At 32.8% G+C, this 27442-nt stretch overlaps 6 protein-coding genes across 8 annotated transcripts; 3 read left to right on the top strand and 3 right to left on the bottom strand.

Moving 5' to 3' along the window:
- Window positions 1-1022: 1022 nt before the first annotated feature.
- Window positions 1023-2646, top strand: LOC139992981 (uncharacterized). The gene is made up of 4 exons (XM_072014323.1): window positions 1023-1294; window positions 1405-1601; window positions 1679-1843; window positions 1946-2646. The coding sequence occupies exons 1-4, from the start codon at window positions 1190-1192 to the stop codon at window positions 1995-1997; spliced, it is 519 nt and encodes a 172-aa protein (XP_071870424.1). The 5' UTR covers window positions 1023-1189; the 3' UTR covers window positions 1998-2646.
- Window positions 2647-2898: 252 nt separating this feature from the next.
- Window positions 2899-6468, top strand: Metrn (meteorin). The gene is made up of 3 exons (XM_072014321.1): window positions 2899-3781; window positions 4655-5306; window positions 5405-6468. The coding sequence occupies exons 1-3, from the start codon at window positions 3648-3650 to the stop codon at window positions 5618-5620; spliced, it is 1002 nt and encodes a 333-aa protein (XP_071870422.1). The 5' UTR covers window positions 2899-3647; the 3' UTR covers window positions 5621-6468.
- A 279-nt stretch (window positions 6469-6747) lies between these two features.
- On the bottom strand, window positions 6748-11281 carry LOC139992972 (uncharacterized). Its single transcript, XM_072014311.1, has 4 exons — window positions 10630-11281; window positions 7504-10510; window positions 7323-7395; window positions 6748-7227 (listed from the first exon to the last, which is right to left on the bottom strand). Exons 1-4 carry the CDS (start codon window positions 10676-10678, stop codon window positions 6895-6897), a joined length of 3462 nt encoding a protein of 1153 aa, XP_071870412.1. The 5' UTR covers window positions 10679-11281; the 3' UTR covers window positions 6748-6894.
- A 645-nt stretch (window positions 11282-11926) lies between these two features.
- Window positions 11927-16320, top strand: Ire1 (serine/threonine-protein kinase/endoribonuclease Ire1). 2 transcript variants are annotated; one of them, XM_072014313.1, is made up of 13 exons: window positions 11927-12062; window positions 12141-12283; window positions 12347-12389; window positions 12471-12850; window positions 12931-13150; window positions 13247-13476; window positions 13566-13903; window positions 14053-14213; window positions 14303-14589; window positions 14687-14983; window positions 15121-15296; window positions 15414-15605; window positions 15692-16320. In XM_072014313.1, exons 2-13 carry the CDS (start codon window positions 12247-12249, stop codon window positions 16064-16066), a joined length of 2736 nt encoding a protein of 911 aa, XP_071870414.1. In that variant the 5' UTR covers window positions 11927-12062; window positions 12141-12246; the 3' UTR covers window positions 16067-16320. The 2 variants fall into 2 exon arrangements, with proteins under 2 accessions (XP_071870414.1, XP_071870413.1); XM_072014312.1 differs by having other exon boundaries at window positions 11933-12062; window positions 12141-12270.
- A 1308-nt stretch (window positions 16321-17628) lies between these two features.
- Window positions 17629-25017, bottom strand: LOC139992977 (putative inorganic phosphate cotransporter). 2 transcript variants are annotated; one of them, XM_072014319.1, is made up of 4 exons: window positions 24880-25017; window positions 21335-21570; window positions 19874-20771; window positions 17629-19215 (listed from the first exon to the last, which is right to left on the bottom strand). In XM_072014319.1, exons 2-4 carry the CDS (start codon window positions 21533-21535, stop codon window positions 18860-18862), a joined length of 1455 nt encoding a protein of 484 aa, XP_071870420.1. In that variant the 5' UTR covers window positions 21536-21570; window positions 24880-25017; the 3' UTR covers window positions 17629-18859. The 2 variants fall into 2 exon arrangements, with proteins under 2 accessions (XP_071870420.1, XP_071870419.1); XM_072014318.1 differs by lacking the exon at window positions 24880-25017 and adding an exon at window positions 24151-24793.
- A 66-nt stretch (window positions 25018-25083) lies between these two features.
- On the bottom strand, window positions 25084-26448 carry Det (baculoviral IAP repeat containing deterin). Its single transcript, XM_072014324.1, has 4 exons — window positions 26289-26448; window positions 25943-26146; window positions 25751-25871; window positions 25084-25667 (listed from the first exon to the last, which is right to left on the bottom strand). Exons 1-4 carry the CDS (start codon window positions 26300-26302, stop codon window positions 25554-25556), a joined length of 453 nt encoding a protein of 150 aa, XP_071870425.1. The 5' UTR covers window positions 26303-26448; the 3' UTR covers window positions 25084-25553.
- Window positions 26449-27442: the final 994 nt, after the last annotated feature.

The following is a 27442-nucleotide window of genomic DNA, read 5'->3' as shown; positions in this document are numbered from 1 at the left end:
ACCGCACACGTTCTCAGTACGTTTTCTAGCCCTACCCTGATCGAACGTAACGCCGAACGAATTCCATCATTCTACCGTTCTACATTCCTCTCCATTCAATCGAAATCGAATGTGCCACACATAGATTTTAACGAAATCTAAGGTGGAAGAAAAAGGAAAAGGCAGAGAGTGAGAGAGAGAAACGGGAGAAAAAGAAAGAAATTACAAAATTAATCTTTAAATTCACACAATCGTGAAAATAATAACAGAACAATAATTTTACACTACTGAGATGTAAGAAGTTTTTAGACTATTAGATTGCTCAATAAATTTTATCCGTAATACTAGTATTTCTTTTTATGTTTACTTCTATAATGTTCCTTAACTATAACGATCCTTGTGTCAGTTTCTATATATTTTACAAAATTATTCAGATCTTTTACTCTTGTATTTTCTATATAAATATTTCTATATATTTCTATATATTCTATAGAAATATTTCTATATTAATTGTGTTCAATATTAAAGGAGTTGCTTAGTCAATGTAAAGTTATTCCATTACAATTAATTGAAATTCACTTCACCTATCATTTTACTATGACAAGCTATTTCATCTGCATTTCCATTCGTTCGTTCTTTTACAGAAACCTGTTATGTTGACATAGGGTAAATTTCTTGTCAGGCGGTAACGATGATTTCGTCTATGTTTTTAGCACACATTTCTCCTTATCATTTTAATGTCACATGTTACATTACCGATATATCATAAAATAACATTGCGACATTAATAGTGGTTAGAATGAAAACTATCTCTGTGAAATTAGGAATATGATGTAGAGTAGAACAGGATACATCTAATGAGTCATCAACTCATCACAGATCTTATAATTACAAATAAAATAAAGAATTTCATTTCCTTATACATAATATTTGTTCGTTAATTTTACAAATTCTCATATGAGAGAATAAACAATTGATTGAGACGGTTAGGTAACACACACACACACACACACACACACACACACACACACACACACACACACACACACACTCTCTCAAAAGAAAATATTGAATTCTTCATATTAAATTTCACATGTTTTAATCGTCGTAATAATATTTTGATAACATATACTATACGGTCGTATGAAATCTAGTTACGTATCTAACACTTATTTTTTAGTAATAACTGAAATTTTTTAGTGACAGAAACATGAGTGAAGATGTAAAATGCTCTCAATATGATGTTAAACGAAATAAAAAATTGTCGGACGTTTTCCCTTTGCAAGCATCTGGACGATGTCAGTCTATCAAAGAAGTAAGTAAATTCGTCTACATTGTTCTGCTACATATATCACATGATACACCACATTCCTAGCCAGGTTATTATACTTGTTCAATTCCTTGAATCGCAAATCAACTTTATAGAGTAACGTGACGCATACGATATCTAAGGAACAAGATTACTTGAATGAAAAAAATATTTTCAATATATTCCATTTTCTGCTCTCTCATGTGATCATTCATCAACCAGCAGATCCTATCCAATACTTGTATGAATTGCTCGATGATTTTATATTATTTAGATCGGGGCTCAAAGAGCCACGATTACTTTGGACAGAAAGGTATGTTACGTTACTGTGGTCACTGTCACGTTTGAAAATATATGTGTACATATTTCATTCTTATTCCATTTATTCAGGCATCTTAATGCGATATTCGAAAATATTCTCTTCCATGATTCGGAATTTTTACCTTTGGATGGTTATAAAACTGCTATGAAAACGATGGGCGTGCGTTCTTACGATCCATGTCCAGATCAGCTTGTCCGAGGATATGTAGATCGGCAAACTTTTTATACGGAAACGTAAGAGATAACCTTTCGTTACCTTACCTAAGATGGATTTACAAATTGCGTTTGAATATTTATAAATCAAAAAAGAATGAGAATGTTCGTATTCTTTTCCAGATTGAACAGCATGAAAAATGAATTGTTGCATATGGCGACCGAAACCAGTTGACGTACATAGGCGTGAAACAAAATTAGCTTATAATTCCTTTGCATATTGTATACTTTATCACAAAGCGTATATATTTTATGTCTATTTATTATTAAATATATACAGTGGTTCACGAAAATATTCGAACACTTACCATGGAAAATTTTTATGAATATATTAATTAATAGAAATTTTATATATATATTATGTGTATTATACAAAACATTTTGAAATTTCATTAGCAATGTATTCAGACTCGATCTCCTGATTATATACTGATAAAATTTGAAACAAATTTAAGAATATGCATACAAACTACAAAATATTTAGCGCAAATATACGTTTCTTAAAGGTCACAAAGATGTTTAAACAATCAAATATTCATTATATTAATAAACCTCGATATTTAGCAGAATCACCTTTAACATTATTATATGTTTAAGATGTTTGCAGTAAATGTCTTGCAATTTCTATATGTATTTTCATGTTGATTTCAATGTCCAATGTAAATATAGTAATAGTCGTATCATAAAAGTTTTCTACAGTAAGTGTTCAAATATTTTTGTGAGCTACTGTATTATTACGATGCAAATTTTATTTATATGCATAGAAAAAAATGAATTTCTTTTGGTAATAAATACGATCAACGATATGTTCTTGTGTCACGTTGAAAAAGTATAGAAACGAAAGGAAACGAAAACGAGACGAGACGAGAACAGAAACATGACAAAGCCACTCGAAGAACCAACCAGAGAGAGGAGAGAAGGGTGAGAGTCAACAGACGAAGCGAGTCGAGGTAAAACGAGTCGACTCGAGTCGAAGTGGACTCTAACGAGCATGGTAAAGAACGTCAGGCTAGAGAGAAAGTGAGTGAGCGTGCGTGCGTGCGAGCAAGCGAGCACGCAACCAAATGATATAGTTCGAAATAGTTGTGCACAAGTTGTGTAAACTGTGTTGGCACGCGTAGCTGATCAAACCGATCGAGATTTGCGTGTGGTTTAACTTCATCGTACTATAACATCGCCTTGTGATCAAACCTTTCTACTTTCAACGCATTCAATGGTAACAAGCATGATCCTTAGAATTTCCTCCGTCTTGTTCCTCGTGCGTACACCATTACACGATCGTTCGACGAAGAATACGCAGTGCAGAAACCAGAGCAAGTAGTTTATACCAGTGAGCGCAATCTAAGGACATTCGTGATTTATTTTGTCTTTGAATTCTTTAACGCTAGACTATTACTACATCGTTATGCCATTCGCATTTCTAATAACGATGGTTAATCTGAAATCAAGTATCGTGCTTTCTTGTAACAGCAACGAAATTATATTAGAAGAGTGAAATATCAATATTTCGAAGAAAGAAGAACTTTACTGTCGAATACCTATACACGCATTCGTGTACAATTTTTTTGCTAACACAGCACCGATTTTCTTTATGCTAGTGTACATACATATGTGTAAGGAAAACGTATATATATATACATGAATGTTTTCCCTGTAAAATTGTAAAAAATCGTAACCAACAATGTTAAAAACGTATACTACCACTGCTATTACTACGAGTTAAATCGAATTTGGAATTTAAGAAACATCGGATTGGGAAGATTTCCTCTTGCAGAAATGCAAATTCTAATTGAAATTTAGTCGAAACGATACGGAATTACGAAAAATGAGACCGCTCACATTTATGGCCTGTTCGGTGCTTTTACTATCTTTACTGCTACTCATTAGCATCGTGTCATCGGCCCCTTCCTATGAACATGTTGCCCTTCAGGCTGCCGACCAATGTGATTGGATTGGAAGGTTAGTATTCTTTATTCTTGTTATATTCTCGATTTCGATCGATCCATAAAAAATTTACATATTCAGTTTGAAATATTATAAAATATTTGTAAGCCTGTCTTTTTATCTGCATTTTTTTCCAATGACTTATTCCGAAACTCGCGCAATTATCATTTTCCCTCCAATTGAATCTGTTACGCAAAAAATTCATCAATTTTATCCCCACGTTTACATTTAAGTGCTTATGCATACGTGTATATCTTTTTAAATTCCTCTTGATAACGGGTAACGAAACCATGTATGTATCTAATAAACATATATGTATACATATGTACATATACATATATATAAACTTTTATTAAGCGCGAAACCAGTCGCCCGACTTACGGTGAAACCGGTTTTCCTCGTCCAACGAACAAACACAAGCAAACCTAAGAAAGATCGCATGGACTGGACTAGAGCATTCGATTTATCATCTCTTTCTTCTTTATAAGGGAGAACGAGTGGCTTGCGTGCATGTATCTATGTAACTCTACGTATGCACGTATGTATGTATGTATATATGCACAAGTAGACAGAAATGTACAACAAGCTAAAAAGGAAGAATGATTACGTGGCCAAGTGCAGTTGTCGATAATAACCATTATCATCCTAAAAAACGAAAGAACCGTTTCTGCTGTTATAATTCCATTTTAACTGGAGACTTAAAAAAGAAAGAATCAAGATGATATAAAGATATAGGGAAATTGTCTGAATATCTTTCATCTCTGGAATATGTATAATATACCAAAATATGATATGATTGTAATCATATACATATAAAAAGATAGAAATAAGTAATGTATATTTAATCAGGACGTAAATAATTTCTTTCTCTGCTTGATTACGTTGCAGCGGAGGTGGAGGCCGAGGTGTTCGACCAGTATATTTGCGATGTTCCAGAGGAACGGTACTTTGGCGGTATCCACGAGGAGCTTTACGAGTTGTTCTCTCGCCCCCTGTTTTAGCTGGATTCGTATCGAAAGTTAATTACGGAATGAATCACGGAAAAGGCAACGTCAATAAGAAAAACGACAGCTATTGGAACGACAACGATGACCCGTTTCAGTTATCCGGTTTCCGTACTTGTACCAAGATTTCAGGTCCAGTACGAGTATATCTGGAAACTCATGGCAAACTTCGGTCAATATACTCGCCGAGGGACGGCAAAGATATAGCTTCACATAGATGTTTTCATGCGAAAAAACAACCTGCAGCACTTTACATAGAAGCGGAAGAATTTATGTCAGGTGAACTTCACAATGCGAGATTACAATATGATTTAGAAGTACGGTACGTCGACATTCGACAAGGAGTATCGCAACGATTTAATGATGAGGAAGAAGACTGTAGACCGTGCACTATGGATGAACTAGCTAAGGCGTATTGTCAAAGCGATTTCATAGCCAGAGGTACTGTAAGTGCTGTCCAGAAACGACCAAATTTAGAAGCTGCCGAACTCGTCCTTAGAGTAACAAAAATATTACGTCGGATCGAAGAGAATGAGGTAACAGCTTTTCCTTATCTCTTTTGCTATATCTGTTCACAATTGTATACATAGACATGTTTGTAAATTAACGTTCATTTTGATGCATTTCGAAACAGAGTAACAACGATGCAGATCCTATCGATTCCCATGACCGTAAAAATGTTCGTGTAAGGGTGCCAACTGCCTGTGATGCACGTCATGGCCAAGGAGAATTTGTGATAATGGCTAAACGAAGACTCGGTGATCTTGTTCTGGTCTGTGCACCGAGAATAGAAACTTGGGCAAAAACAGTCCGCGAATTGGAAACTGCACCGTGTGTTCTTCAAAGTTAGCACACCCAAGTTCCAAGAATCGCCTGTAAATAATTTATTTTCCTATTCTGCGTTGTATGAATATCGATCTCTAAACTGTGATATTGTTTTGTGGAAATTTTATCGTGAGAAATACATGACTCTTTAGCAATATAACTAACAATTTCCATCTATCTCTGTTATGATTATGCATCCCGAATTTTAATCGAGCAGTAGCAATTATCTGAACGTGTATTTGGAATTTTAATCTAATCAATCGCTAATCGTCAATTTAGAAATTTAAACGATTATGAATACACTTCTAATTCTTATTTGTTTCATATATTTATACAAGATTAAAATTTCAATCTATATGAGTCACTTGCATTACACATTGAAACGTTAATTTAACAGTCACATTGTGATATGTATACATATGAAATATCAGTATATCGCAGTGTAGAAATAATTTACAATTATTATGCTATGTTCGAAACTGATACATATGCGTGTTCAGTTTATTTCATATTTTGCAATTCTGACTGTGAAGTGATCAATTTACAATCCTATATTATAGTAATGTTTATAAATAATAAACAAATAACTCTATCGTTAGATTTATATTGAGTTATATTACTTCTCAATCATCGATACCATTGATGCAAAAATAATCATTGATGTCGTTGAGACACTGTTGTTATTATTAATATTATTATTATTATCACAAATAATACGTATTAAGCCCTTTTTGTTTTATACGATGTAAGTTTTACACATTGCGAAAGCGAAGGAATAACACGATACATGGTCCCAAAGAAACGATCAAAAATTGACATATTGAAAAGTCATGTAAAATTAAAAAATTAGAAATCAACATTTTCATATAGTGTGAAAGAAACGATGCTTGAGGAACAAAAATTAATCACCATTTACTAGAACGTATTTAATACAACTTTAGTTGTTGTTAGTCTGTTCTTAATTCTTTGTTTACAGTACTCGATTTGTTCTTAATCCGTATTCGTTGCTTTGGAATAATTACAAGCGTTTCATCATCTCTTTTCTATTTCATCGTAATTCTTTTGTCGTGAAGTTTGTTTATAAGTTATAATGCACATATAAGAAGAATATATTGCAACAGCAATACTATTGAGAAGCGTATACACGCGAAATTTTGCAACGATAATATATTTGTCATTTGCTGGTCGAATATACATTGCAATTATGAATCAGATATGGATATACTACACGGTAGTTCATTTATCAATGGATTATATACAATACGATACGACAATCAGAATTTTTCATTTATTATGCGATTACCGTATTGTTGTATAAGGATAATTAGGACATAATGGTAAAATGAGATCGTCCATATTTGGCAAAACAACCAGTTTTTCAAATTCCCTGAGTAACTTAGTTTCTATCCATTTTGTTATGTAAACGATATTAACCGTTCTCTCACCAACCGCGGGTTTTACGGTAAGACTCACTTTCGGTACGGGCTTAAAACCGTACCATAAACGATCGGACGGTGCTGGTGGAATGTTTAATGATAGACAACCTTCGATACTTGAAACGGTAACCATCAACCGAATTTCCGTATTGGAAACACCTTCCATAGCCCTTCGAACATAGGACAGTTCGGTGGCCTGATAATTGGAACACATAAAAAAGCAAATATTAATAGGTATTGATCTGAATGTTACTAAATAAATGTTTAGAAAATGTAACGAAACATATTTACATGTTGAAAATATTTATTTGCAGCTATTTTATCCACCATACTAAGAAATTTTCTTCCAGATGATTGCGTAGATCTGCAAAAAACAAACGAAGAAAGAAAGAGAGAAAAGAAAAACTAGATAGATTAAGGAATCGACATAGAACGAAATGAATGATAAAATGATATTACTATTATAACTTACGTTGTTTCTTTGGACATATTGTACGGTTGCGTTCTAGAATTATCACAATCGTCTTCTGTAGACGTTTCTGGCGTATCTTCTACATCACTATCGAAAATTGGTGATCTAGTTATCACTTCGTTTGATTTTTTTGTTGAAATAATCGTATCATCAGGAACTGATCCAGTTCTTGTCAATTTCATTAAATTCAATTTTGTTTCAACAGTCATAGTCAAGGATCCTTTATATGTTATATCTAAATTAAGCCAGAGACCTCTTTCGTTAATTACTGGTTTTGTTACATTGTGAATAACAGGAGATCCTTGACCTATTGCTACCTCTGAAACCAAAAGGCACTCCATAAAATATGGTAGTTTTATATTGGATAACTTGCGTTGTATTTTATCCTGTATAAGATGTATAGTTTCAGGACACTTGCGTACGTCGAAAAGTATACGAGCTATTAGACAATTAATCCAAAGTGAGTTTTCAACAGATGTGGAAATTGCACCTTCTGACATTGGCGAACAACTACTATCCAAGTATTTTGCCATATAAGCGTTATAATTAAGCTCAGGTACGGTTTCGTGTGAATTACTAGCTGAAAGAGAGCTTTTTGATTCTGCGTTGATTTTATGTTGCGTTGATTGAGTATTAGGTATATTGGACGATGTATCAATCGCAAACAGTAATGAATCATTTTTTTTAACTGATCGAGATGCAGCTAAAATTAAACGTCTGTACCAATCTTCTTTTTCACGATCAGTTCTGGCAAAAATAAATATTTTTAATTTATTTTTTCGTTCACCATTATTATGATATTCCCCTCCCTCATCCCCCTTCCCTTCCCTCCTCTCTTCCTCCTCTTCATCTTCCTCTTCCTCTTCTTCCTCTTCCTCCTCCTCCTCCTCCTCCTCCTCCTCCTCCTCTTCCTCTTCTTTTTTCTGATTTCTTTTCTTGTGTACTTTATTATAATAATAACTACCATAGTCATCAATTACCATCTGTGCTTTTTCTTCTGATTTTTCTAAATCTTGTCCTTCTTTCCGTCCATTCTTTGCTTTCTTTTCATTATCTCTTTCTCCTCCTATTTTTACTGTTATTTTCTTCCCTTCCTCTTCCTCTTCCTCTTCTTCTTCCTCTTCCTCCTTTTCATCATCTTCTTCTTTCATCTCATTCTGCCTCATTTTCTTTCTTTGTGTGCTCTTTTGTTGTTCTTCGTTTCTACTCTGCTTTTCCTCTTCCCACTCTTCTTCTTTTTCATTCCATGTTTTTACGATTGATTTCTTACAAGTTTTTATTTCGCTTGATATATTTCTTCGTTTCTTTTTTTTTTTATTAGTACTAGTGTAACTCTTTCTCAAGTCTCTTCTTACTTTATCCTCCTCTTTCTGTTGTTCCTTGTAGTCTTCATCTTTCTTTTTCAACTTCTCTTCCATATAAATTTCTGTTTCTTCATTCTCTACAAAACATTCTTCATATTCGTTGTCAAGATAATCACTAACTGAATCGTAATTATAATTTTTATTGTCATCATCGTCTTCATCGGTATCTTCCACTTCCACAAACTCACAAAATTCTTGTTTTACTATTGGTTCCTCATTCTCCATATTGACAAACAAAATTTCATTCTCATCTTGTGTTTCTCTATCTAATTTTTTTGTATACTTTTTATCAAATTTATATTTGACTTTTTCTTTTAGGTCCATTTTGTGATAACTATTTATCGAATATTCATCATTGGTTGTACTTTTCAAAATTACATTACAAATTAATGCTTCCTTTTCAAGGGCTATACAAATTGGATATTTTTTACTCCATCTTCTTCTTCTGGTAAGCCCGTGGGGAAGAAGTTCTATCTTTGCTCCAGTTAAATTATAAGCTCTTTTTTTAACGAATTTTAATTTATGTTTAGGCTCATCCCAGACAGCTTTCTTTGGAACTTTTATCCTGGTTTCCAGAATACGCAAAATATTTCCCTCCATTCTGAAGAAAACAGACTTTGTGCGTGCCACATGATAATTATTTGGTTCATAATTATAAGGCAATTCATTTAACCAACCTTGATATCTTTCAACCACAGCATGTTCCTCTACAGCTGGAATCTCTAAAACATGTAGTGGTTGACTAGAAAGGCATTCTTCATCTGGCAAAGTGGTTAAAATCTTCTTTAGTTTTGTTACTATGTCATAGAAGGTAACAGTTACAAAAACACCCATCATAAATCCCAGTAAATACTCTGCTAATGGAATAACATAATAAATGCAGGAAATAGCAATGAGAACAGCAATAGATTTATATGTTGCTTGGCAAATTAATTGTTTAATCAATTGTAAAAACACAATTTTGAAATCTATTTTCTTTGAAAATGCTACTGAGCTTGTATAGGTCTGTTGTGGGAAGATGTTATAATTATTGTTACTACTAGGTGGCTCTGAATTTGACGAATCATTTATAGAAGAGGGAGGAACATCTTCGCTGACATTTTGTGGAAATTCAGAAGCTTCAATGCCACTCTCAACAGATTCATCTTGTAAACTTTTGTCTTTTAAGCCAGTTTTTACTCCAGAGAAACCTACGTATCTGGCTGCATTGCCTCTTTTACGAATATCATCCACCTTTTCATCGCTAGGTGTAACACACCCTTGATCCTCTAAATCACTGACACTTGAGCTTTCTGCTTTGGAATGACGTCGTTTCCGTTTGTCACTTTTTATTTCAGACAGTTTTTCCTCGAACGTCTTGGTTATTTTTCCTTTAATATCGGAGAATACTTTCCATGGATCCAGGGATGGCGGCGTACCTTCTAGTAAAATATTTTCCGCACTGACAGAGCGGGTTTCCGAGTTGTTTTCGGAAATATCCGACTCGTGAATGCATCTCGATGGAGTAGAAGTTACTTTGGACGAGATCTTTTCGCATTCAGGTGTTAATCGCTTCTCTTCGTCTGTGCTAGGATATATTTCTTCCAATTCGTCGTCACTAGCATGGTAATGAATTACAGGAACTGAAGTTGCAATAGGTTTACCTTGCCGAAAGAGAAACAAACGATCGATCAAGTACCTTTTGTCATATCGCTATTACGTTAACTCTGTAAAATAGATACTTATTTATCAGATCTTACCTATCTATCTAAATTAGTCTCACCTTTTATCATGGCCAGTGTTATTTTTCTCGGGCTGTGCTTAGCACTCATGGTCGAAGCAAATTGGTTCGATAATCAGCCGATTCATAAACATCCTTTAACGTACATCATCACGAATGTCGACTACGTTATTGCTTACAACGATAATCATTTTATCATTTCTTATTAATCTCTTACTATCACTTTAATCTTTTCTTATGATAAACATAATCAGAGAAACATTTGCGCGTTTACTTTCAACACCCAACTTTTGGATTCGTATGATCCAAATATGTGTACTTATATATATATATATATATATGTACATATATGCACATATAGATACTGTATTCACACTAACATCAATGTTTAATAATAATATCTCAAATGTATATACATTTTACTTTGTACGCACTGCCTTAAAGTTAATACCTTGCCAAAATTATTCATATTTTTTCCACTTGTCTCATTTTATTAAATCTATATTTCTACCATATACGCTTTGCTATGTTTACATACAATATTTACAGTATATACTATAAATGTCAAAATTAACCAAAAATTAAAACAGTTGAGTTATGAGTCGAGCGTTAAGATTATGCAATAGAGAGTCAATTACAAATTACTAATGTTTCGTGCTTATTATTAAATATACTTACAATTAGTGTATTGTATTGACAATATAATACTTTGGCATACGCGATGCACATGAGCCACGTGTCCATGACGTTATCTATGTATACTTTGGATGTATGCGCGTATTACTGAGTTATCTGCTGCGTCTCAAATATTTTAATATTATACGTTTTCTTCTTACTCTTAAAATTCCCTATTAATCGTGATGAGTCATTAAATTATTAAATTCTATCTATAATACATTAGTTTTGAAAGTAAACAAGCTGTGTATAACAAATTATGCATTTTATTTTTGTTAAAATATATACCATGTGAGATTTTAGTTTATGATTATCTTTCAACGTATACGTACTTAGTAGTACCTACGCGAATAGCAATGTTAACTGTGAAAACAAACTCCTATCGGTTTTTTAAAAAGTCATTAAATTTATATCACGATACTCAACATGTATGTAATATTAAGTATATATGAAGCAAAAGGAAGACAAAGTATTTTGTAACAATAACATTTGACGATGGTTATTTATGAGAGATTTTCGAAAATTATGAAAACACTTGGACGAGATGACGAAAAAAGTCGTCGTTTGTTATAGAGAGGGATGTAAAATTAGAATATCTTACCATTTTATAGATATAGTTTATTGCTTTTAAAACACCTATTTATTTGGGTTAACATATAAACAACTAATTACATAAAGTACAAATCATGCGATTTGGGCTTGTACTAGTCTTTTTGACCATTGGACTTTTCATTAAGAATGTCTGTGGTCAAACTGAAAGATCACAGAAATCAGATTATTTTAAGACCTCTGAGGGAGAAGTATGTTGATTTTTTTAGTTCTTCTAATGTACATAATTAAAAAGTTTCCTCTACAAATTTAAGATGAACTTTTTGTAGTACAAACAAAAGAGGGATACGGAATTAATACCAGAGCAAGATGATCCTCTCTTAATATTTTCTACATTAGATGGTTCCTTGGTTGGTATAAAACAACGCTCTGGAAATGTGCTCTGGCGACAAAGCGATGGTATTGTTAATAGGTATAATTCATAGGATCTAGGTTTTACCAAACTAGTATAACCATTTTTAAGCATTTGTTGCAGAACCAATTGTCAAGGTACCAGTTGATCTTGGCAGGACTTCCATGTGAGTATATTGGAATTTATTTTGTGAAAGTATTATTGTAATACATAACTTAATTATTATTAAGTTCTGTGCTTGTTTCAGGCCTATGTTTTTACCAGATCCAAAGGATGGTTCTTTGTATATATTTGGAGCAGAAACTGAAGCTCTAAAAAAGCTGCCATTTACTATTCCACAACTTGTGACTAATAGTCCTTGTCGTAGCAGCGATGGAATATTATATACTGGTAGAAAGATTGATACTTGGTTTGGCATTGATCCTAGAACTGGTGAAAGGAAGCAACTACTAGGATTTGATGAAGTTAAAAATACTTGTCCTCTAGAAATGCAGAATGTTGTATTTATGGGACGTACAGAGTATAACATCATGATGGTGGATAGCAAGCAAAAGAATCGAAAGTGGAATGTTACGTTTTATGATTATACCGCTACAAAAATGGAACCTGAAGGAATAGAAAATTATGGTTTGATCAATATATAACTTTACATATTGCTTTGTTATATAATATATTACCATGAACGCAATAGCAATTTTATTTTATAGATCTGGTTCATTTCGCGACGAGTTCGACCGGACGGATTGTTACTGTAGATAGAAGATTAGGAATAATTCTGTGGGAGCTGGATGTACAGAGTCCAGTGATAGCAGTGTACATCGTAAGGGAAGATGGCTTGTTAACAGTTCCTTTTACTAGTGTTGCAGATCAAACTTTGAATCTTCTTCTAAAACGTTTTGCAAACAAACCGAGTGACATTCAATTATTGTTAGTAATTGATACTTTTGTAAATTGCATGATTCAAGTATTCATCGTTATTGTTTTATGTGAAATTAATTCACGACACCTGTTCTCTTTTCACAGTCCAACATTATACATTGGCCAACATAGACATGGACTGTATGCCTTACCATCTCTTGTAGATTCAACAACAGCTACAATATCGAGTAATATTGGTCAGTTGCTACTTGAAGGTCCGTTATCAGTTCCACAATTAGCAAAAAATGACAATGGAAATGTTTCTCTGTCTGATTCATATTTTGACAATACTGACTTTATTGCTCAGACTGGATATCAGGCAGTCATAACGCTAGGTAATGGTAATGATTAAAAATAATTGATTACGTTAATTAATACTAATATTATTTACTAACTGAATTTTGTGAACTTATTTGGAGAACAGGTCACTACGAAATACCAGCTGAATATAAATTGCAGGATCAACAACCACTTCAAATTACTGGTCGGTCTGATCCTGTCATCGAAACATTACCTTTGCAATATTTCAATTCCACAAAACAATCATTGTTCAGCTTACAAAATGATGATAAATTTAACAACAATGGAAATAATGGATCGTGGCGTGAGTTGATGCAGAATACTTATATAATGGGCAAGAATTGGCTCAGTCAGCAAGAAAATAAGGGATTAAAATTAACGTTAGTCGTATTGCTGGGATGTATACTAGCAATGTTCTGGTACTTTAACGCACAATTTAAGGAGTTTCAACAACTTTCTCAGGTATGTTTTTTCTTTGCATTGGTGCACATTTGTTTTTTATTATATTTAGTTTTCCTTTGCTATTAGTGTATTAGTTCTATCTATATCTCTGAAAAGCAGCTAGTTTACATCATTGGAATTTCTAAATGATCAGCAATTCTTTTTCACAGGGTTCTCGGGAAAATAGTAGTACCAATGATTATTATGGAACGCGATTAAACACACTCGTAGTTCCTGAGGATATAGGTGAGGGAGTAGTCAAAGTTGGCAAGATAACTTTCGATACTGGACAAGTTTTAGGCAAGGGTTGCGAGGGAACTTTTGTATATAGGTAATATAGAAGAACAATAGTATGCTTTTTCACTGTTTTAATTAAGATATACAAAATATATGACATTGGAATTTTATACATATTTTCAGAGGTAGTTTCGATGGACGCTCTGTAGCTGTAAAGCGTTTGTTACCGGATTGCTTTACATTTGCCGACCGGGAAGTAACATTGCTCAGAGAATCGGATGCGCATGCAAATGTTGTGCGATATTTTTGCACTGAGCAAGATAGGATGTTCAGATATATTGCATTAGAATTAGCTGAAGCGACTTTGCAAGATTATGTGGCGGGAAAGTACGATAAACAAAAAATATCCGCGAAAAGCATTCTGCGACAGGCTACATCAGGATTAGCCCATCTCCATCTTCTTGACATAGGTAAGTTTTAGGTTTCCCTATGATCGCTAAAACAATAAATATATCTATATCAGTATTGTCTTTTTAACAACTTTTTGTTTTTCCTTCTGAACGACAGTGCACAGAGACATCAAACCTCACAATGTGTTATTATCGGTCCCGGGACCACGCGGAGAAGTAAGAGCTATGATATCCGATTTTGGTTTATGTAAGAAACTTCAGTTGGGTCGCGTGTCTTTTTCGCGTAGATCAGGTGTAACAGGAACCGATGGTTGGATTGCACCAGAAATGTTAAACGGGAACAGAACTACTTGCGCCGTAGATATCTTTTCTCTTGGTTGTGTGTTTTATTATGTTCTTTCTGATGGAAAGCATCCATTTGGAGATCCATTACGGCGGCAAGCTAATATTCTTTGTAAGAATATACATAGTACTTCGCTTATTTCCAACTTTTGTTTATTTTATTGAATGCAGATAAAACTGCATCTTCATTCTTTCTCTTTTCTTTTTCGATTTCTATTTCTGACAATAAACAAATTCGATATATCATAGGCGGAGAAAGTGATTTAATGGCACTTCATGATGGAATTTCCCAGAATGACAAAGAGTTGGCTTTAGTGCTTATAAAAGCAATGATTGCAAGTAATCCATCGGAAAGACCACCTGTAATGGCAGTCCATGATCATCCAATATTTTGGGAACCTGCTACAATTCTTGCATTTTTTCAGGTGCTCTATTTATATTATTTCACACCTTCTTGTATTTAGATTATTTTAGCTATTTCCTATTAACTATTATCAGGGATGAAATTCATCCTTTCCAATTCCTTTTAATTTGTGAATTAGGATGTGAGCGATCGAGTGGAAAAAGAGCAGATCGACAGTCCGGCCTTAATTGCACTGGAATCTAATAGCATGCGAGTGTTACAAGGAGATTGGAGATTAATTATTGACATAGAAGTTGCAACTGATCTACGAAAGTATAGAAGTTATCGTGGCGAAAGTGTTCGAGATTTACTAAGGGCATTACGAAACAAGGTTCGAATACAAACGTAAATTGTACAGATTGAGAGAATGACGTTTGAATTTTATCTTTCATTAATGGTTCCAATGATTTGTTGTAGAAACATCACTATAGAGAATTGAGTCCGCAAGCCCAAGAAAGCCTTGGGTATATCCCCGACAAGTTTACCGATTATTGGCTTTCTAGATTTCCCATTTTACTTTCGCACGTATGGTGTGCTATGCAAGCTTTCCGCGAAGAGCCAACATTAAGGGGATATTACCACGCTGATTACATATTCGCAAATACTTGTGAAACAGAATCTTTACAGACACAAAATACGCGACCAATAAATTACATGATAACGTCAAGTCCCTGGAAAGTCCAAGATAATATAGATTGGAGTCCGAATAGAGTAAGATGTCGTGGTCAACGAAGAAAACACGAGAAGAAAAAACTAGAAATACCAGTTGCTTGGACCTTACCTTCGAATTAGAGAATCAATGAGTTGTGGTTTTAAGTTATTTTATCAACATGATGTATATATGTACTTCATTAGCGAAGAGATGAACGTATCTTTTCAGAAACGTAATGACATTGCAATTATCAATAGATTTTTTAAAAAAGGTCAACTAACTCATTAAGCGGTGCAAAAAATTGAAAATATTTGTAAATAATGCGATACTAGTAAAGAATATTTGTAAAAAAAGAGGAAAATAAAAAAAGACAGAAAGAATTCATCGTGTTAAATATGGATCGTTTATTTTGAAAGTGGTGCAGTCCATCTTTTTGGTTGTTTCGAGAAAATTAGAGGTTAGCATATTAGTCGATTTAAAAATATAGATTAATTATGTCAAGTCTGGCAATGTTTTTACTAATTTATCGATATGTAATTTGATTATATAAATTTCTGTTAGGCGAATTTAACTAAAATAATATTTATTTACAGACTCTCAATGGACTTACACCATTTTCATAATTAGTCAATTGTAAAATCATTTAATTTCAATTGTGAAAAATTAAATATCACTTAAAATATATTTTGTATTAATCCTATTTTGTTTATAAATAATGATAAGAAATAAAATAGGAGTAATATTTTTTATTTCGGTCGTTAATTATATTTATATATTGTTAAACTTAACATAAAATATTGATATTGTTTATTTATGCTTTTTATATTGCAGTATTTCAAAATATTCATGATGCACAGGAGGTATATAAGGTAATAACTGCTCCATATCCTTATATTTTTCATATATAATAGGTCTGGCATCGTTATACAAAGGCGTCAGGGCGATTCTTTCAAATTTTAGCGGTCTTCCCCGACATGTAGGTGATAAATCTAATGTCTTAAAGTCTGTGTCCTCCATCGATGTTTTATATAAAACAGTATATGGTGCACTTTTGCAAAACCTCATCCAACATATTTTCAGTTAGTTTATCTTTTCTCCGTTAGTATTTTTTCTTACTCGTTTTTGAATTGCGTTTTGTAGATTTTTTATTGAAATGAAATTCTCTCGTTTCATTTCGTGTAAAACAAATCTTTTATTTTGTCTACATTGTTTTATAACATCATAATAATCCTGTGGTGCGTACAAAAAATTCTTTTTTCGTACATTCCCGCCACCTATGTCTATGGAAATTGGACTTACACCACTTTCATAATTAATTGCTACGCAATTTCTTTTATTAGCCAATTTTAAATTGGAGAAAGCATTGGCATTTTTTAAGATATTAAATATTAACTAGTTATAAATAAAAAGTTTACACTAAATTAATCACAAATTATGTGATATCTCATTTTTTTACCAAAATGGACTTACATCACTTTCAAAATAAACGGTCCATGTATACCTAAATATGTATAAAATTTGTCAGCTGTTTATGTGATATTTGCTTATTTGTTATAAAAAGAAAAACAAGACAAAATTTGTTTTCGATATAAAAAATATTACCTCAATGGTATAAAAAGAACGGCTTTTGTTTACATAAAGTGTTCAACTTTATTACTTATTGTTAGTTATGGTGTATTATTATTGTAGTAAATGTCTGATATGATAAAATATTACTAGTTTATTGGTATAGAAAGAAAGATTCTTGATTACATAAAACGTTCAATTTCATTTTTGAGTTACGTCGTATCATTGCTGTACTAAACGAGTGGTGTATAATATGTGATAAAATATTACTACCTGCTATTACTACTTGCTTATATAAAACGGTAAGTAAACCGTAGTTTTGAATTATGTCATATCATCGTTGCAGCAAATGAGGGATGGGCGATTTGTGATAGAATTTTTCGAATCATAATTATGAATACTAAATAATAGCAATCAAAAAAATACATTTATTTTTTTCACGTCGCAATAAAGAGACAAATGTAGAAATTTATGCCAATATTTGCCGTACGTGTCATATGTTTTATACTCCTATTCATAATATATATGTTGTCATTCATATATGTATAAGTGTATACGCACACGTTTTATTTTAAACAATCACATATATATCTATATGTATATTTTTTCATCATCTTCTCATTTATTTCAGAAACAATATTTAACGATGTACACACTTACTTTAACACACGTAGTTACAAAATATTTTTCAGGTACGCTGAATCTCGTTAGTCGCGAGAACACGTCAATGTAACATAATAGCCAGATGTGTCTTTCATTCTCGCTCGTTAACGTGTGTTCGATGGAAATGTATCTCCACAGTTGTTCGACTTATCATTCGTTTGGAACTTGGACTAGACAGAAGAAGAGAAAGGAAAGATATTAACTACCGAAAAATTTGAAATACTATTAAGGCTGTACAAAATTTCGTTCCCTCACCATATTTTCTCTTGTTTTTTTTTTGTTTATAATATCCGTTTGTTATACATTATACTCAATATTGCATAATCTGATAAAGTGTGATAAAAGAAAATATAATTAAGGAAGAAGATATTTTGCTTAAGAAAAGAATGTTTTCATTCCTAAAACATTAATAAGAAATATCGGTTTATAGAAAGAAACGAACTATATTACACTTAGAGGTCTAATACATTCCATAAACGAGTAGACGGAATGAATTTTTTTAAATTAATAGAAAATCTAGCGAGTATAATAAGGTAGATAGTCATGAATATAAACGACACGGATACATGTTTTATGGTTTAAGTTTAACGAGTCACTTATATATACAATGCACAGAACTTATCTGCATGTATCTAATATGTATCTCATGCATATTCTATTCAAGCTGTAAAAATCGACGTGTGTTGATTTTTACGCGAATTACATTAAGTCGAAAATATTTTCAATCGCTCTTTAGGTTTAGCAACTTCTCCTTTTTCGTTTGCAATTTTCATCCGTCTCTCTTCCCTTTCTCTTCTGACAAATTCAGGATTGTTCCAGTATTGAACTTCTCCGCTTGCATACAGTACAAAAATCAGATTAGTTAAGACGAAAACAACGAAAACAATCCAAAATACGAGTCTCCATTGGGCAAGTGTCTGATTCGGAGTTAATTCACTAACGATATACGGTGTCAAAATACCGGTAAAAGCGCCTATTCCGTTCACTAAAGCCATTAAGGTGCCAGAATAGTTTGGACTGAGATCTAGAGCATTCACCTTCATTCCTGGATAAAATGTACCTAGGGTAGGAAAAGGAAAGAAATAGAGTTTGTAGTCAAATGAGAATAGAAATTTCCAAATTAAATCGAAAGAAAGAAATTGAAGAGCTCAGAATAAAAACGACCATTTTCCATATTTATCTTTTTCTAGAAAAGCGGACTCTAAAATTTTATATTCCTGTTCGATACATTTGAATTTTTATTAACGAAATTTATTCATCATATTGCAGTATTATATGATTAAACCTCCCGAGAATCAAACTGATTAATTTCATCTGTCAGTATCTAATCCCTTAATTTCATTACATAAACACGCGATTAATATTCAATTCTCAAGAAACAAATTTTGAAAAATAACATAAATAATAATAAGTTTTGAGGTAAATTTAAAAAGCAGTATTTATAACATTACTACTTTTTCGTACTTTTCAATTTATAAAGTTGATCAATGTGGTTTCTGAACGGCTCAATTACACTACACATATCTCTAGTTAATCTTAGATTAACTAGATTAATCGTAAACAAATTATATTTTTAAGCCCGATTTCCATAACATCGATTGCAAAATATTGCGAGTTTCAATTCTAACTACTAGAATGTGTTATCATTTAAAGAATTAAAAATGTTGATAAGAGCCGTTTTTGTTGTTATCCAATGTATTGCATATATGTATACATACCCATTAATGTCGTACCAATGGTAAACATAATAACAACAGTTGTTCTGTCACATTCGGCATAAGATGCACCTATGATGAATGCTCCTGGTCCGAGCGAGGCAATGGTAGTACCCAATTTACGTACATTAGTACGTGACATTAGGCCTTTCGTGATCATCCAGTCAGCCAAACAAGATGTCACTACACTACAAATCCACATAGTTAAATAGGGTAATGCGGAGAGTAATCCATTGTCTTTGATCGAATACTTGAGTACGCTGCTCATATATTTCGGAAGGTCATTGACCAAGGTGAAAAAGCCCCAATCATGACCAACTTGTGCCGCTATTAATGCCCAAAGCGGTACAGATTTAAGAAGGTGTCTCCATGGAACCGAAGGTGGTTTTTTATGCGTATGCGCGTGCATCCTTTCTTGTAGAAAATTTCGTTCTCTTTCGGATATAAATGGATGCGTGTCTGGATTATTGAAACACGTTACCAGCCATATCAAAAACCAAAGAATTCCGACACTACCGAATACGTAAAACACAGCCGGCCATCCTATCGCCGAGTAATGAATAATGAGACCGGACAAAGAGTTGGCAAATACCGTGCCGAGTTGAGCACCGGCGAATACCAACGAACCGATCATGGACCTTTCCTCCGGTGGTGTCCATTGGGCGAGCATTGCGTTTAACGCCGGAAATGTTGTCCCTTCGCAAAGGCCCATTAACACGCGTACGATGATTAGACCTATTGCTTCTCCATATTCTACGACGAGCGGTGTAATTAGCGTGAAAACGCCGGTCGCCAATATACCCAAACCGAGGGAATATTTCCCACCGAATTTTTCAGACAACATCCCTCCAGGTAGATGTGTTATCACATAGCCCACGTAAAACGACGACAAGATAATACCCTGAATGAGAAAGATTAAAAACGTGTATTACAAAGTACATATAGGAATACATATGTACCCTAAAGCACAATTCGTAATTATTGCAATATTTTTTCTTTCGATATCGTAAGTACATATTATTCATATATATATATACACATATACACTGCCTGCCGTAAGTATTAGAAATCTAAAGTATTTGTTTAATTTATTGGGAAGCTCCAGAATATTTTAATTTACTTAATATTTTACCGTATAAGGCACTTCTGATGCAAATGAAATAACAGATTTAAAATAACATAATTTAGACGCGCGTACCACTATGATTGTCTCAAAAAACATCTTGCTAATAAGCCTAAAGTACTGGAACCTCCAGCAAAAGTGAGAATAACATGTGCATTGTTTTTACCAAAGAAGTAGTAGCTAATAACCTTGGCAGTTGAATGCGATTAAAAAAAAAGTAATATAATTAGAAACTAAAAGCAGTGAAAAGCATTCAATTTGTGTTAAATATCAACAGGTGTTTGTCTACTTATACGTATGACAGGCAGTGTACATATGCACGTATGCGCGTGTGTTTTTACCTGCATCGTCTCACTCCACTCATACCGTTTTGCGTACGATTGCGTGCCATTGTTACCCCCTTTCCCACTCTCATTCCTGACCGGGCAAGTATTGTCATAGAAGTGTGTCGTATTCTCATGCATCGGAATTACCATCTCGGTAATTGTAATCGACAAGCAGACTCTCATCGCGTAAGCGTTAAAGAGCGCCAAAAAACCCATTATTGCGAATATCCATCGTTGCGGTATTCTTCCACCTGTGTGCATGTAAACATATCTCTTATTGGTAATAGCGTCGATAAATAAACTCACGCTGTCATGTCGCAAAGAAGAAAGCCCGAGGTTAACAGCGCGGAAGGAATGACGATTAGCAGCGGAGCCTTTCCCCTATTGGCAGCTGTCTAACGAACCGTACAAACTTATCTAGGTAAAGGTCAGATTCCTTGCACGTATCACTGACTTCGGCATAGCGCATAATTTCGATTTCGAGTTGTGCTTATTGAAAAGGTAAACGGCAAACGTTGAACCAACAAGGAGTAGAAGAGAGGAATGGAAGAAGAGGAAAGAGCGAGCGAGAGAGAGAAATTTGAAAACGAACATATCCTTGATACAAAAGGTCATACTCCGATATTTAGCGATTCCGGTAACGATAATTCGTGATCTGTTTTTAATTATGTAATTATGATCTGAAGGGACTAAAGTTACGGACAACATGTTTTACAAATAGAGGAATTGAAATTCCATTCGCGATCATCTGTTATTAGCATATCATGTATCAAAATGTAAATGTCGAAAAGGAAAAAAAAGTGAAACATAACCAGGAAATAATAGGCGGATAAATTCTATCAACGGTCAGATTAGAACTCTAACCAAAAGATTAATAAAAAACTGGGCGACAAGACGATGATAAAGAATATTTGTATATTGCAGCAATATATCGAGACCCATGAGAAGAGTGCTACTTATATAGTTACGTACACGCTATCTATATCGTTTTCCTTACTTATAATGTTCTATCTAACATTTTTTCATTTTCCAAGATGTGTTGAAATATCTGAAGTTCTCCGTATTTTTTTACCTTCTAAATAAAGTTACATTATACAGACTATAACAAAATAATGACTAAATATTTTAAGAAGAGAAACAAAAACGGTGCAAAGAAAATAATATATAAAACTTCAGTTCCCTTCAGTTTCGAAATGGTACAGAGAACATTTTAAATTAGAAGATAGTATGAATATCTATATCTATATACGTATACAATAAATTGTATTCTATCTGTGTCACAATATCAGGATGTTAGACGAATTTTTCCTTATTTTCTGGTATCTACCATTATTCAAACATCATTGACATCTTCATATCGTAAATTTTTCTATTTGTAGTTTTCAGTTTTACATCAAGTAACTATATGTATTGAATCAAAAGGAAAAATCAATTTTTTTTGTAGATGATAACGAATTATGAGCAATTGACTTTTTTTATTTAAAAAAAAAAAATAAAATTGAAAGAATATATATGCGATGTGTTTTCTAAATCATTAATGATCACTCATTATTGATCCATGATACAATCAAACGATCGCATAAATTTTTGTCACTCGAGTTTTTGTTTAAATATCACCAGACGCAGCATCAACGAGTTTATCTTATCTGATACAATATAAGGAAAATCCAAACATAAGAGGCCAAAAACTACCAATAATGATCATATCGGCAGACAGAATCGTTGATTCGCCGTAAAGATAACGAGAAAGCGATTGTCGGCTTATTTCGTAGATACAAATGATCTTAATTGCTATAATTCTGTCTTATATGTGGAATCAGTTATTTTCCTTACTTCGGTCAACCTTCTCTAGCTGCCGCTCTACATAAAACCAGTCAATGCTATATAAAATCTCTTTTTAATCGGAACACGGTATTTTTCATATTTTTCACCTTTATTTTTACGTCACATTCAAAAACTTTATTCATGAATTTTTTTAGTTCTTTTCCGCTCAACACTTTACACGTTACGTTACTTTGCTTCGTTCTTCTTTTGAAGGCAAAGCAATCTTTTTTTTTTAATGCTTTTTTGTACCATGCGCAAGGGAATTCAAAGAATTCTTGATAAAAATTCAAATACATCACCTAGTTACAGATTACCTAAGATAACGATAGACTATTATTACTGATTTCATCACTCATCTAATACTACAGATCACGGAACTTCTCGTAATGTTTCTCTAAACAACGTTGACATTTTTCTGCGTAAAAAATTATTTGATTAAGCAATAACTACCATAAATGTAAGAAATCTGCATCGATAGGTATGTAATGATATGCCAATGCGATATAACTCTACATCGCTTATGTACATTTCGATGATCGTTAATTGTCAAGCTACAAAGCTAAGGAAGAAATTTATTACCACGATACCATGAAATATTAATATTACTTTTTTTTCAACAAATCATTTACGTAACTTTTATCGCATATGTAATTGATTTACCCACATAAGATTATTCTCCTTCTATCTCATTCTTAATCTATCTCAATTCTTATTCTATCTCACGAAACGAATAATTATCGAATAGATGAAGCAAAATCCACTGATATCCAGTTCGAAATACAAATTGTCGAAATTTATTCCTTATTACACGGGAAATAATAATAATGAATTTTTGTACCATTTAAATAACAATGTGGTACTCGGTGCGTGTAATTTTTTCTACAAAAACTTGGACGTCTTACTAGCAACGAGAGATCGGATTTATAGAAAATTAAATAATATCATATTTACAAATTACAAAATATCATATTTGTAAAATTTACAAAAATACAAAAGGTCGTACTTACAACATATTTTGCAGGCGGATAGCATTGTGCGAATGAAAATATATTCTCTGACGATTGATTATGATTGAAATGAGAAACACATAAAAAATTACACGCTTGAAAATCGAACATAAATTGTATGAACGATTCGAAGACAAATAAAATACATACGATCGCGTTCTTATTTTAGTCTATATACTCGGCGCAGCGAAAGGATAAATCTAGCCAACGAAAATCACGAAAGTTTATGAACAGAGACGGTAACAGGTATATATGCGTATCCCGACTACATGTTACGATTGACTGAATCGATGCTCTCTGTGCGAATTCATTTTATACTCGTACACGTGCTCCTCACTGAACGCAAAAAGGGAAAGGAAACGTGGATAAGACGCTAAGCGTGTTAGTAAAAGTTGACACGAAGGTATGTCTAATGTTAGGGGGGGATGATAACACGTAACGTATTATGTACCCATTTTTGATATTTTTTACTTGTTTAATATCAACCACATTAAGCGCTTTGATTCGTCGAAAGAACGTTGAAGGTAAGACGCATTAGCCAGTACATAGATTGATTGCATTCTTTCGATTAAAGAGGAAACACACTTATAAGCATAAGGGTAGGAGGGAAGGAGAGAGGAAAAGTAAAACAGAAGAAGACAGAAAACATCTTTCGTTTGCGGTTATATCTTAATAATACGTATTTTCATTTGAAAAATTGGTTGTATACGTATTGAATGAGGTATTTACTTTACAACTTTTCTGTACAACATGATTGATTTATCCTATTTATTAAATGCCTTGAAACAGATTCCAGTTTTCTGAACAGAATCCATAATCCGAATAAATTAAAGGTGTAATTTTAATTTAATTAATAAGCGAGTAACTAAACCGTAAAATTTTCTTGACGTATTACTGGATCATCGGCAGAATTACTTAAATTCAAAGATGAGATTGCGATATCGTAATATCCGTATATGTATACTAAACAGTTATTGTCCATCTTTTTGACATCAATATTTTGTATAAAAATTAGATAATAAATTGGAATTAAGATGTCACTGATAAAATTATACAAGTTTGACAAGAATAGACATTGTAAATTGCTTCAACGAGATAAGTTCCCAATGTCTCCTACACTTCAGTTTTATTGTTTTCGCTAATCTTAGATCATTATCAAATGAATTATCTCCTCCTTTCTTGAGTATACAACACAGTATTATGTATACTATTTAATTTACAACAGAAAACAAAAACATACAAGAAAATAAGAAAGAAAGGGACAGGAGTAAACAATCTCATCAAAAGGAAGGTATAGTATTATTTTCTCAGTGACATATTTTATTAGAGAATAAAAAAATTAAGTCATAGTTGTATAAATAGAACTATGCACATAACCAGTCTCAGATTACTTTACCAAAATCTTAACTCTGATATTTAGAGTTCTTTCTTAATCCCTTATAAATGTGAGGTATTTCATGTACTAGCCGAATACTTTCTTCTTTTGCCTTAGCTATAGCTTTGTCCAACTCACGTGTCTATAGAATTTATATACATAGATCCTCTATATTCTTCATTATATTTATAAAATAATTAATTCATTTCATAAAGTAATACTTACGCATTCTTTCACTGTATATTTTTTGAACAAATCAAATAACTCATACACAGTCCATGAAGTCTCATCGGGTTTTCCCAAACTGATAAAGAAGCATTCTGAATGATGTTTTACATGCTCATTCCTGAAAGTAATTGGAATTAAGTTACATAGTTGGCATCAATACTAAATTAATAAAATCATTGCAATACATACCATGGGTCGTCATCAGGATCCCAGCCATCAAGTTGTTTGGAGCAAATAAAACATTCAACCAAGTCAGGTTCTTCCTTACCACCAACAGCAAAAAAACCAGCAGCAGCCATTTTCTCAGGATTACATGAATTATCAGAGGACTGAAAAGGCCAATCTTCGAACGTCTTTAATCTACCAATTTTCCAAAACATTGAATCGTGCTCTCTAAACAGACGAACATATAGCTAATTTAGGTTATACTGCATATTTGATCTTTATACTGAGAATTAAATGATATAGATTATCGTAACAATATCGTCAATTATTATTATAAGTAGAGAGTAAAATAATATAAAATGATGCTTACGGTAGTAAATCCATAATTGTATAAAATACGAAAATTTTTATTTTCAAACAAGATACGTTACGTTAAAATCCACCGCGTCCCACATAAACACATCATAAGTGCTGCGATCTATGCCTTCTTTACGTCATAATCTGTGATATCATATGCAGACGAAGTACATGAATATGTATGCAAGTCGTATCAGTACCTAGATCTGCATATGCATTTTTGTATCTTATGATTTTGAATCTATTTTTACGTCATATGAGATTTCATTGATTCAGTATAAATAAGATTCAATTAGTATAGGTCTAAATCTAATGTAATTATAGAATGACAAATTATTATTATAAATAAAATACTATGATATGTATTTCCTTCTTGAATGAACCGTTGATTAAAACGGTAATTCCGAATAGAAACTATGTATATAGTATGTAATATGTAGTATATAGTATATAGATGTTATTACTATGTTCTTAACCTTTTCAGTACGAGCATTGTCTATGCTCGATAACTACCAAATACATACATACCCACGGTCGAACGTCGTCTATCGACTAATGTCAATAATAAATATACAAGACGACTAATAAAAATATTTATGTCAAGTATCATTACGCGGCGGATGAGCGCCGTACCGAAGAGGGTGATTTTTTTTCCAATAAATAGTTTTGTCTTCGAAATTGTTAATGGTATGATTATTATGCTATTTTTTCATTTTTATTCCTTTGAATCGAATTCAATCCCTTTGTAGTTTATTTTTTATTATTACAATTACGTGTAATATCAAATGGTTCCTTTCCGTGATATTTGCAAACTAAATTTATTTTCTTTTTAAGTATGGCTATTCGCATGTAACAATGTGTATCGGTTAAAGTTTTCATTTTCACTTAGAGTTTCAGACTGTCCTTTAGGGACAAAAAACCAACCAAATAAAGTCTTTCAACAGGAATAGATGACAGAATCAATGTATTATACTTTAAAAACAATTGTTTTATATATTTTTAGTTCTATGGTAATATTTTTAATTCACGGATCATTATCGTATAAATATCGCAATAATTCTAGAATATTCTTACCATTAACTGCAATTTCATCACTAGGTTTCTTCAAGAAGGAAAAAATCAAATACCAAGAAATTACGAAACTACTTATAATAATGACGGACAAAT

Source organism: Bombus fervidus, chromosome 12 (assembly GCF_041682495.2).
Source record: "Bombus fervidus isolate BK054 chromosome 12, iyBomFerv1, whole genome shotgun sequence".
NCBI lineage: Eukaryota > Metazoa > Arthropoda > Insecta > Hymenoptera > Apidae > Bombus > Bombus fervidus.
Note: the sequence above shows the minus strand (reverse complement) of the source record. Positions and strands in the feature narration are given on the sequence as shown.

Excerpts from the sequence above, each read along its gene's own strand:
- LOC139992981 (XM_072014323.1), top strand. The coding sequence starts at position 1,190 with ATGAGTGAAGATGTAAAATGCTCTCAATATGATGTTAAACGAAATAAA. Across the intron at positions 1,602-1,678 it reads CGATTACTTTGGACAGAAAG|GCATCTTAATGCGATATTCG; the intron begins GTATGTTACGTT and ends CCATTTATTCAG. Across the intron at positions 1,844-1,945 it reads CAAACTTTTTATACGGAAAC|ATTGAACAGCATGAAAAATG; the intron begins GTAAGAGATAAC and ends ATTCTTTTCCAG.
- Metrn (XM_072014321.1), top strand. The coding sequence starts at position 3,648 with ATGAGACCGCTCACATTTATGGCCTGTTCGGTGCTTTTACTATCTTTA. Across the intron at positions 3,782-4,654 it reads CAATGTGATTGGATTGGAAG|CGGAGGTGGAGGCCGAGGTG; the intron begins GTTAGTATTCTT and ends ATTACGTTGCAG. Across the intron at positions 5,307-5,404 it reads GTCGGATCGAAGAGAATGAG|AGTAACAACGATGCAGATCC; the intron begins GTAACAGCTTTT and ends ATTTCGAAACAG.
- LOC139992972 (XM_072014311.1), bottom strand. The coding sequence starts at position 10,678 with ATGAGTGCTAAGCACAGCCCGAGAAAAATAACACTGGCCATGATAAAA. Across the intron at positions 10,511-10,629 it reads AACACTGGCCATGATAAAAG|GTAAACCTATTGCAACTTCA; the intron begins GTGAGACTAATT and ends TCTTTCGGCAAG. Across the intron at positions 7,396-7,503 it reads AATATGTCCAAAGAAACAAC|ATCTACGCAATCATCTGGAA; the intron begins GTAAGTTATAAT and ends TGTTTTTTGCAG.
- Ire1 (XM_072014312.1), top strand. The coding sequence starts at position 11,949 with ATGCGATTTGGGCTTGTACTAGTCTTTTTGACCATTGGACTTTTCATT. Across the intron at positions 13,151-13,246 it reads CCGAGTGACATTCAATTATT|TCCAACATTATACATTGGCC; the intron begins GTTAGTAATTGA and ends CTCTTTTCACAG. Across the intron at positions 15,606-15,691 it reads TAAGGGCATTACGAAACAAG|AAACATCACTATAGAGAATT; the intron begins GTTCGAATACAA and ends GATTTGTTGTAG.
- LOC139992977 (XM_072014318.1), bottom strand. The coding sequence starts at position 24,175 with ATGCTATCCGCCTGCAAAATATGTT. Across the intron at positions 21,571-24,150 it reads ATCCGCCTGCAAAATATGTT|GTGGAAGAATACCGCAACGA; the intron begins GTAAGTACGACC and ends ACATGCACACAG. Across the intron at positions 19,216-19,873 it reads CATTGGTACGACATTAATGG|GTACATTTTATCCAGGAATG; the intron begins GTATGTATACAT and ends TTCCTACCCTAG.
- Det (XM_072014324.1), bottom strand. Across the intron at positions 25,872-25,942 it reads GATCCTGATGACGACCCATG|GAATGAGCATGTAAAACATC; the intron begins GTATGTATTGCA and ends AATTACTTTCAG. Across the intron at positions 25,668-25,750 it reads AATATACAGTGAAAGAATGC|ACACGTGAGTTGGACAAAGC; the intron begins GTAAGTATTACT and ends TAAATTCTATAG.